This window comes from Chelonia mydas, chromosome 24 (genome assembly GCF_015237465.2).
Source record: "Chelonia mydas isolate rCheMyd1 chromosome 24, rCheMyd1.pri.v2, whole genome shotgun sequence".
In the NCBI taxonomy this organism is placed as follows: Eukaryota; Metazoa; Chordata; order Testudines; family Cheloniidae; genus Chelonia; species Chelonia mydas.
The window spans coordinates 16,989,283-17,000,282 of record NC_051264.2 but is presented as its reverse complement, the minus strand read 5'-3'; the positions used below and the strand labels follow the sequence as shown (position 1 = coordinate 17,000,282).

General features: G+C 55.2%; 1 protein-coding gene across 3 annotated transcripts in view; it reads left to right on the top strand.

Moving 5' to 3' along the window:
* The window catches only part of LOC102946144 (chemokine-like receptor 1), an 11,786-nt gene extending 2,316 nt beyond the window's left edge, over positions 1-9,470 (top strand). Inside the window, exons 1-3 of one of the 3 annotated variants that reach the window (XM_037883418.2) lie at positions 1,420-1,545; positions 5,014-5,241; positions 7,682-9,470. In XM_037883418.2, the coding sequence (XP_037739346.1) occupies positions 7,723-8,814 (1,092 nt within the window). In that variant the 5' untranslated portion in view covers positions 1,420-1,545; positions 5,014-5,241; positions 7,682-7,722 and the 3' untranslated portion in view covers positions 8,815-9,470. Of the gene's footprint in view, positions 1-1,419; positions 1,546-5,013; positions 5,242-7,681 lie in introns of those variants that run through there. The other 2 variants (XM_037883417.2, XM_043535198.1) reach the window with 2 other exon arrangements.
* The last annotated feature ends 1,530 nt before the right edge of the window (positions 9,471-11,000 follow it).

Genomic DNA, 11,000 nt, shown 5'->3' with positions numbered 1-11,000 from the left:
CTATCTACTTTAGCCAAGTCTCTCATTATAGCTGATGTATTAAACTCACTTTGAACTTCAGCATAGATTGTGGGAGAAAGACAAAGCAAATCAGCCAGCCCCCCAACAGGGGTCAATCGGCCATAGCTCCATTGGAGTCAATGGGGCCAGATCCCAGCTGGGGTCAATCGGCCGTAGCTCCATTGGAATCAATGGGGCCAGATCCCAGCTGGGGTCAATCGGCCGTAGCTCCATTGGAATCAATGGGGCCAGATCCCAGCTGGGGTCAATCGGCCGTAGCTCCATTGGAATCAATGGGGCCAGATCCCAGCTGGGGTCAATCGGCCGTAGCTCCATTGGAATCTATGGGGCCAGATCCCAGCTGGGGTCAATCGGCCATAGCCCCACTGGGATCAATAGGGCTCGATCCCCAGCTGCAGCAAAGTGATGTGGCACTGTTTCAGCCAATGGATCTATGCCATGGACACCAGTCGGGAGTCCGGCTCCACGGGGGCGTCCGAGCTACACGAACCGCAAGAGAGCTCCTGTTGCTGAGAACACAGACGAGGGGGAGGGGGCGGCACAGGAACTTGTGGGGACTTCAGGTCCCCTGGTGGACAGGGAAACGTTTCCGTCGCAACACACGGAAGTAGCGGAAGTTCCAGGGGATCTGCCCTGGCTTTGTAAAGCTCCTGATCTGAGTTACCCTTCCCGCCCGCCTCAGCGAGTCCCCAAGACCTGAGTACCCTACTTTCTGAGGCACCCCCCCCTCTAACCACTAGACCCCCCTCCTGTCCCAGAGCTGGGGATAGAAACCAGGAGTCCTGGCTTCCAGCCCTGTTGTCATAACTGGGCCTGCAAACTAATTGTAATTGTGAGCTCAGCTGTGAGAAGTGAGTGAAAATTCCACATCTGTCACACCCCCTGTTGAACAAATGACGTCGACGGGAAAAGGTGCCAGAGGGAACTGAAGAGACGGACCCCAAAGCCCAGTGGGTGCAAAGCTGAGGCCAGGGAAATGTGAGACGTGCGGGAGCGGAGATCAGAGAACCACAGTTGGGGTGTCGGATTCTGGGCGTAACTGATGGATGCCGTAACCACCGCCAGTGAAGGCAGACACCTCACTTTGTGAGTCCTTTTCTTCCCCCCCGTCTCTCTCCCATCCCTCTCTTTTGCCACCTGGCTAAAAAGAGCCGAGCTTGGCCAGCCAGGCCTGTGTATTTTGCATCCCCTGCAGCCCCTCTGCACCCAGAGAGGTGGCTAAAAGCGACGCCCGGAACAGCCTGAAGCTGGTACGAGTCTGCCAGGTCTCAGGGTGGTGTTTTTTCAGCCAAGAAGTTGCAAACAAGAGTCACGCCGGGAGACAGAAGCGAAGTTTTCTTGCCCTGCTGGGTTTTTCCTCACCTTTTCTCTGCGGTTTTGTGCTATTTTGTCTTCCAGGAAACAGCATCAGACTTTAACAACAGCGGCAAGGACGAGGGCTCCAGCCCAGCTCAGCTGACTTCTCCTCCTTTCCCCAAAGGACAGGGATCATCTCGGGCACCAGCTAAAAGCCTGTTGGACCAGGTGGGTTTTCCCTTCCCAAAATCTCTCCGCACCCAAGGGCACAAGGGTTACGGTTCAAGTGAAAGCCTGACTTAATACTTTACATGGCAAAGGAATTCACTCTCTCCCCCCCCGCCCCGTTTCCTTAATAAAAGGGTGTTTGCTGGGGTCATAAACAGGCTGCAGATTCTGTGGCGCAAACCCTGAACCTTGTTTAATGTTGTACAGTTTCAGATTCGTGGTCACAACTTTTGACTTTTGGGCTCCTTTAGTATAAATTAATACAACAGCTCCCTACTCTTACCGCTGGACCCCACTCAGCTGTGGGACAGAAACCAGGAGTTCTGACTCACAGACCCCCATGTTCTAACCCACTCGACCCCACTCCTCAGCCAGAGCCAGGGATAGAACCCAGGAATCCTGGCTCCCAGCCCCCCTGCTATCACCCACTCGACCCCACTCCTCAGCCAGAGCCAGGGATAGAACCCAGGAATCCTGGCTCCCAACCCCCCTGCTATCACCCACTAGACCCCACTCCTCAGCCAGAGCCACGGATAGAACCCAGGAATCCTGGCTCCCAATCCCCCTGCTATCACCCACTCGACCCCACTCCTCAGCCAGAGCCACGGATAGAACCCAGGAATTCTGGCTCCCAATCCCCCTGCTATCACCCACTAGACCCCACTCCTCAGCCAGAGCCACGGATAGAACCCAGGAATCCTGGCTCCCAATCCCCCTGCTGTCACCCACTCGACCCCACTCCTCAGCCAGAGCCACGGATAGAACCCAGGAATCCTGGCTCCCAATCCCCCTGCTATCACCCACTAGACCCCACTCCTCAGCCAGAGCCACGGATAGAACCCAGGAATCCTGGCTCCCAATCCCCCTGCTGTCACCCACTCGACCCCACTCCTCAGCCAGAACCATGGATAGAACCCAGAAATCCTGGCTCCCAGCCCCCCTGCTATCACCCACTCGACCCCACTCCTCAGCCAGAGCCGTGGATAGAACCCAGGAATCCTGGGTCCCAGCCCCCCTGCTATCACCCACTAGACCCCACTCCTCAGCCAGAGCCACGGATAAAACCCAGGAATCCTGGCTCCCAATCTCCCTGCTATTACCCACTAGACCCCACTCCTCAGCCAGAGCCAGGGATAGAACTCAGGAATCCTGGCTCCCAATCTCCCTGCTATCACCCACTCGACCCCACTCCTCAGCCAGAGCCACGGATAGAACCCAGGAATCCTGGCTCCCAATCCCCCTGCTATCACCCACTCGACCCCACTCCTCAGCCAGAGCCACGGATAGAACCCAGGAATCCTAGCTCCCAATCCCCCTGCTATCACCCACTTGACCCCACTCCTCAGCCAGAACCATGGATAGAACCCAGGAATCCTGGCTCCCAGCCCCCCTGCTATCACCCACTCGACCCCACTCCTCAGCCAGAGCTGTGGATAGAACCCAGGAATCCTGGCTCCCAGCCCCCCTGCTATCACCCACTCGACCCCACTCCTCAGCCAAAGCCAGGGATAGAACCCAGGAATCCTGGCTCCCAGCCCCCCCCTGCTATCACCCACTAGACCCCACTCCTCAGCGAGAGCCAGGGATAGAACCCAGGAATCCTCGCTCCCAATGCCCCTGCTATCACCCACTCGACCCCACTCCTCAGCCAGAGCCACAGATAGAACCCAGGAATCCTGGCTCCCAGCCCCCCTGCTATCACCCACTAGACCCCACTCCTCAGCCAGAGCCACGGATAGAACCCAGGAATCCTGGCTCCCAATCTCCCTGCTATCACCCACTCGACCCCACTCCTCAGCCAGAGCCAGGGATAGAACCCAGGAATCCTGGCTCCCAACCCCCCTGCTATCACCCACTAGACCCCACTCCTCAGCCAGAGCCACGGATAGAACCCAGGAATCCTGGCTCCCAATCCCCCTGCTGTCACCCACTCGACCCCACTCCTCAGCCAGAGCCACGGATAGAACCCAGGAATCCTGGCTCCCAATCCCCCTGCTATCACCCACTCGACCCCACTCCTCAGCCAGAACCATGGATAGAACCCAGGAATCCTGGCTCCCAGCCCCCCTGCTATCACCCACTAGACCCCACTCCTCAGCCAGAGCCATGGATAGAACCCAGGAATCCTGGCTCCCAATCCCCCTGCTGTCACCCACTCGACCCCACTCCTCAGCCAGAGCCACGGATAGAACCCAGGAATCCTGGCTCCCAATCCCCCTGCTATCACCCACTCGACCCCACTCCTCAGCCAGAACCATGGATAGAACCCAGGAATCCTGGCTCCCAGCCCCCCTGCTATCACCCACTAGACCCCACTCCTCAGCCAGAGCCAGGGATAGAACCCAGGAATCCTGGCTCCCAATCCCCCTGCTGTCACCCACTCGACCCCACTCCTCAGCCAGAACCATGGATAGAACCCAGGAATCCTGGCTCCCAGCCCCCCTGCTATCACCCACTCGACCTCACTCCTCAGCCAGAGCCACGGATAGAACCCAGGAATTCTGGCTCCCAATCCCCCTGCTGTCACCCACTTGACCCCACTCCTCAGCCAGAGCCAGGGATAGAACCCAGGAATCCTGGCTCCCAGCCCCCCTGCTATCACCCACTCGACCCCACTCCTCAGCCAAAGCCAGGGATAGAACCCAGGAATCCTGGCTCCCAGCCCCCCTGCTATCACCCACTCGACCCCACTCCTCAGCCAAAGCCAGGGATAGAACCCAGGAATCCTGGCTCCCAGCCCCCCTGCTATCACCCACTCGACCCCACTCCTCAGCCAGAGCCATGGATACAACCCAGGAATCCTGGCTCCCAGCCCCCTTGTTATCACCCACTCGACCCCACTCCTCAGCCAGAGCCATGGATAGAACCCAGGAATCCTGGCTCCCAGCCCCCCTGCTATCACCCACTCGACCCCACTCCTCAGCCAAAGCCAGGGATAGAACCCAGGAATCCTGGCTCCCAGCCCCCCCTGCTATCACCCACTAGACCCCACTCCTCAGCGAGAGCCAGGGATAGAACCCAGGAATCCTGGCTCCCAATGCCCCTGCTATCACCCACTCGACCCCACTCCTCAGCCAGAGCCACGGATAGAACCCAGGAATCCTGGCTCCCAGCCCCCCTGCTATCACCCACTCGACCCCACTCCTCAGCCAGAACCATGGATAGAACCCAGGAATCCTGGCTCCCAATCCCCCTGCTATCACCCACTAGACCCCACTCCTCAGCCAGAACCATGGATAGAACCCAGGAATCCTGGCTCCCAATCCCCCTGCTGTCACCCACTCGACCCCACTCCTCAGCCAGAGCCAGGGATAGAACCCAGGAATCCTGGCTCCCAGCCCCCCTGCTATCACCCACTCGACCCCACTCCTCAGCCAGAGCCAGGGATAGAACCCAGGAATCCTGTTCCACGCCTGTGCAGATGTCAAGGGTTACATCACTCTTCCGTTGTTCTCTCTGTTGGGGCAGAAGCTCAGTGTTCTTCCTGTGTTGGTCAAGTGCTGTGGACCACGCCTTGCTAGCAGCACATACAAAGGCATCCCGGGCCTCTGGAGGGTTTGAGATCCACTACCCGAGAGGAGCAGACGGGGCTGGCTTCAGAGGAGAGGATCAGCCAGGGAGAGGCTGCCCTTAGAGAGCCCCACAGACGGGAAAGGAGACATCACATGCACCGTGAGCACCCAGAGGTATAAGAAGGTGACCAGGACTCCCGGGTTCTCTATGTGGCTCTGGGGAGGGGCCTGGGGTCTAGGGGTTAGAGCAGGGGGGCTGGGAGCCAGGACTCCTGGGTTCTACCCTGGTTCTGGGAGGGGAGTGGGGTCTGGTGGATTAGAGTGGGGGTGGAGGCTTGGAGCCAGGACTCCTGGGTCCTCTCCCCACCTGTGGGGGGGCTGGGAGCCAGGACTGCTGGGCTGTATTCTTGGTTCTGGAGGGGTAAAATCTAATAACTAAAGTAACTGGAGCTCCCATCCCGTTCAGAAGAGGAAGTGGTGCTGGTACAGGGGTGGCATGGAGTCTGCCTTTCCTCTTCCCCTGTTTAACAACCACCCCTGGGTTGGGACATCGGGGTGTGGGGGACGGATCCTGAGGCCTGCGTGTCGAGAAGCTGGTGTTTGAACAGGGTGTGCTGAAGAAATAGCTGCAGGAGTGGGCTGGCAGCCACGAGAGGGGGGCAGAGAGCCTTCCAGCTGCCCGGTTACTAGCCTTTACTGGAATCAGTTGCTACAGTTTTTACAAATCTTTCCGTGCACTTCCCAGCCCTTCGTTTAACTCAAGGCCTCCAGGTCTTTGCCCCCCAAAATCTGGGGAGGCAGCCCCAACTCTCCCTGCACAGATCAGTTAACTGGGGGCAGAGTTTGGGGTAGGGGTGGTCTGACCGTGGGAAGTTTTTCCCACGTGGAGATGCTGCCTCTCAGAAGAAATGTGCCAGATTTATGGACTTGGCTAGCCGGGCTGTACCCACCACTGTAACCACTAGAGCCCAAAGCCAGGAATCCTAAAAGCCAGCCCTCCCTGCTATAAACCACTGGTCCCCACTCCCCTTCTCGTACCAGTAATAGAACCCAGGAGTCCTGACCCCAGCCACCCTGCTCTAACCCCCTGGTCCCCTCTCCCGACCCAGGGGTGGAGGTAGAACCCAGGCGTGCTGATCATCCCCAACTTTTGTCTGAAAGTTTGCAAGGCGTATCCCGGGTGGGAGGGGAGCTATTAAAGAACAGCCTGCTAATCACTGTGGGGCACAGAACACCTCCCTCCCCCAGGTTTCCCACAATTGGGTCATTCATCCCCTACTGCAAGGTCTGAAGGTCATGGCGGGGTAACTAAGGGAGGGTCTAAGCTGAATAATAATTTAAACCCCACTGAAATAGCAATAAATAATTCACTGATTGGGCTGCAACACACAACTAACCACAAGCATTTTGTTTTTCCATCTGAATTTCTCAGTGTCCGGGGGCCCCCCAGTGGCAGCCTACAGATTTTTGAGTATCACCTGGTGAAATATTTTTGATTGAATTGTTTTTTTTTTTTCAGTGAAAAATGCAGATTTGGTGACACTGAAACATTTAATGAATCCAGGCCGGTTTCACTAAATCGCCCATTTCAGGATCCCGCCCCCCCTCGGCCTGCCAAAAAACAAAGCTCACCCCCCTCATTGAAATATTTCCACTGGGCATTTTTGGAAACCAAAAGTGTCTATTCTCAATGACTTCTCATTTTGAAATATCCTTGAATTTTATCCACGTTTAAATGATTTGAAGCCATGAAAAACACTCGAGATCCAAACGAAATGGTTCCGTTCGGGTAGAAGGAAATGCTTCCACAAACTGATTTTTCCGAAAATTGCGAAAAAATTTCATTGTGGTTCGATCTGAAACAATTTTTCCTCCTCAATTGTTTGGAATCACCAGCAAACCAAAAAGTCCATTATTGGAGGGCCACGCAATGGTATCCAACACAGATCATAGACCTCCCCCCAGTAATTCGTACTTGAACTAAAGTCAAATCTTTTAGAAACACCTCCAGTCTTGATTTTGAAACTGCCAGTGATGGAGAATCCACTAGAGCCGTTAGGAAGTTATTCCGATGGTGAATTCTGTCACCATTAAAAAGTTGCCCCTTATTTCCAGTCTAAATTTGTCTTGCTTCAACTTCCAGCCATTGGGTCTTGTTAGGCTTTTGGTTGCTAGACTGAAGAGTCCATGGTCAAATATTTGTTCTCCATGTAGGTATCTATAGACTGGGACCCCTTCAACTTCTCTTTGTTAAGCCAGATAGATGGATTTCCTGAAATTTCTCACTATAAAGCAGGAGTTCCAATATTTGAATCATTCCCATTGCTCTTCTCTGAGTCCTCTCCAATTTATTACCATCCTTGAGTTTGAAGACTTTGACCTAACACAGTGACCGGGAAATAAGTAAATTAATTTACCAGTTAGGGGCCAGGAGAGTATCTTGGTCCCCTTTCTCTATCATCTTTGTCCAAGTTTCTCACTGAGTGTAAATGTCGTGCAACAGAATACAGGAGTCCCACATTCCCTTGGTCCTTCTGAAGGGTGGTGTTCCCTCCAAGTCACTGGCTGGTTGGGAGGTTGCCAGGGGAGATAACTAATGGATGAGTTGTGTTGGTGTGTGACAGGTGGATAAAGAAGTAAGGCAGAGAGAATTGAAGACATCTCCATGGCTGTGGAGGGCACCTCTCTTCCCACAACTCTGTTGGATGTCTCCTCCACCTTCTATTATGATGACCCTATGTACAATGATGAAGATAGAGTCCGTAAGCAAGCGCTCTACAATAGCATGCATGTGGTCACTATGGTCATCTATTCCATTGCCTTCGGACTGGGAGTGACGGGCAACGGGCTGGTCATCTTCATCACTGGCTTCCGGATGAAGAGGACAGTCAACACCATCTGGTTTCTCAACCTGGCCGTGGCCGACTTCATCTTCACCTTCTTCCTCCCCTTCAGTGTGGCCTACACAGCCCTGGGCTTCCACTGGCCATTTGGGAGGGCATTGTGTAAGATCAACAGCACTTTGGCCTTCCTCAATCTCTACGCCAGCGTCTACCTCCTCATGGTCATCAGCATAGACCGCTGCATCTCCGTAGTGCGCCCTGTGTGGGCCCAGAACCACCGCACACCCCGCCTGGCTTTCCTGGTAACCTTGGGTGTGTGGGTCGTGGCCTTGGCCTTGTGTTCTCCGAACCTATACTTCCGCCACACGGCACCCTCCCCATACAACAAGAATATCACCAACTGCTACAACAATTTCGACACGGCGGGGGAAGGGGCCACCGAGGAGCAGAGATACAGGAGGCAAAACACAAACCACCGGGCCATGATCATCAGCCGCTTTATCTTAGGCTTCCTTATCCCTTTCACTGTCATCGTGTGCTGCTACGGTGCCATCTTGGTCAAGCTAAGGAGGAACCAACTGGCCCGATCTGGGAAGCCCTTCAAGGTCATTGCTGCCGTGATCGTGGCTTTCTTCCTCTGCTGGCTCCCCTACCACATCTTCTCTTTCCTGGAGATGAACCGGACACCCAGCATGGACACCACCCTCATTGTCGGCCTCCCCTTGACCGCCAGCCTGGCCTTCATCAACAGCTGCCTCAATCCCATCCTCTACGTCTTCATGGGTCAGGACTTCAAGGAGAAGCTGCGCCGCTCCCTCTTCTCAGCCTTCGAAACTGCCTTCAGTGAGGAGGCTGCCAGCATCACTGCGAACACGAAGAGCAAGTCCACAGACATGGATTCCCAGGTCTTCTAGGCACCATGCATCTGCTGAGAGTTGGGAACCTCAGCTGTGTTCAGCCAGAACCTCTCCCCAACATCAACAGGGGCAAAACTGACCCAGTGAACTCCACCCTTCCACAGATATGATTACCTGCTTGGCTCTGCTTGTGTTGATATACCCCTGCCAGGGATGGTCTAGGTTCGCTTGGTCCTGTCTCACCATGGGAGAAGATGCTTGAAGGCCTCTTGAGGTTCCTTCTAACCCTACATTTCTGTGAACAGATGCTTCAGTGTAGATGGATAGAAGCCAACGAAGAACAAAATGCCATCACCTGGTGGTGGGATCCTTCACTGATTTCTCTGTAGTAAATGCATTCAGTGAGCATAACTTGAGCAGCGTTTTCTATACCCAAGAGTGATTGTGGGGGCATCCAACTGGAGAGATCTGGTGTTCAGAGGAACTTTGTTGAAATGACGTCTCCATTTGGTCTCTGAGAACAGACCCCAAAACCTTCGCTTTTCTCCTTTCCTCCTTAATAGCGGGTCGCTCGGTTTCTTAATGAGCAGAGTTCTATTGAAAGCTGAGGCTGTACGAAATAAAATGCGGGTGCCCTTGCTGATCCTGGGAGCTGGGAATTGGATCTGAACGGGGCACACAGCCAAGATAATAGAGACAATAGAGCTGCGTTGCAGAAAGATTCTGGTTTCTTCATTTAAAAAAGAAGAAAGACACCTTCTCAATCAGGGGTGAATTGTTCACTGTAAGGGGGGATTCTCTGTAGGGGGGTTCAGTTCATTATGGGGGGGTCACTTAAAGGGGTTATGAGCTCATTATAAGAAGTTATCACTATGGTAAAAGATGACTTGTTTTGAACTAGAGCTCTGGGAGGGGAGTGGCGTCAAGGGTTACAGCAGGGCATGGGAGGGGACGACGACTTGGAGGCAGGAGTCCTGTGTGTGATTACGGGGCAGGTCACTTTTTTGAGGGGGGCAGGGAGGGGGTGAAGGATCGCGAACAGCTGGGCACGGGACAGAAGGGACCCAGGGGAGGAAAAAACACCTGCGACACACGATGGTCCAAGGGCAGGGCCCTGGGGTTGGTCAGTGTCACCGTCCTGTCTGATGGCTCCAACTTGCTGCCACTTAGTGGCCAGATGCCAGGATAGGGTGAACCAGATCCCCCTCTGTCGCCTCTGGTCCGCCGGATGCAGTGAGCCTTCATCGGCGGGATTTAAAACCCGGGTGGGAGCGGGGATCTGACAGGCGCTAACTCCTGGACAAATGGAGTTAATGCACAAGGGACACCCACGTCTAACTCACTGGACCCCACTCCCCTCCCAGAGCTGGGGAGAGAACCCAAGAGTCCTGGCTCCCAGCCCCCCTGCTCTACCCACTAGATGCTACTCCCTTCCCAGAGCTGGGGAGAGAACCCAGGAGTCCTGGCTCCCAGCCCCCCTGCTGTACCCACTAGATGCTACTCCCTTCCCAGAGCTGGGGAGAGAACCCAGGAGTCCCGGGTCCCAGTGATAGTCAGAAGGGCCCGTCTCTGGCTGCAAGAGAGCACAAGACCCATCCTCCTCCTGCTCGGGGCTGCACAGACTGACAGACCGCAGAGCAGCTGGACCAACACCCCGACTCCTTCCCTGTCAATGTTCCCACCTTCCCATGGCAGCTCGACTCCCTGCCAGCTGCCTGCCCCTCCCTGTGTCAGCCTGGCCCAGACAGGGGCCAGGACAGAGAACTACCATCACTGGATCCACCCTATGGGCCCATCTAGCCCGGTATCCTGTCCCCTCCCTGCCTACCTAGATCAGGCCCATGGGCTCAGCCAACCTGATTTCCCGCCCCCTTATTTAATTCCCCTTTGTGCAGCCCTAGAGCTTGGTAACGAGATGCCAAAATGGCCATCCCGGGTTCCTGAAGGCCTGGTAGGTTTCTCAGCACTGGACAGCTCCACCATCTCAGAGCACATGGCACTAAAAGTTACAGGAGGAGCAGAGAGACAGAGGGGCTGGTCCAGGTGGGGTGGGAGCAGCAGAGGGGGCTGGTTCTTGCCCCCAAGAGGATTATGAAGGCCACCTCTGTGGAGAGGAAGGAGGTGAAGATGAAGTCGGCCATGGCTGAGTTGAGGTTCCAGACAGCGGCCACCAGCTGGCGATGAAGATGACCGGGCTGTTGTCTGTCACGCTGAGTAGGAATCCAGACTGAAGAGGATGGCAA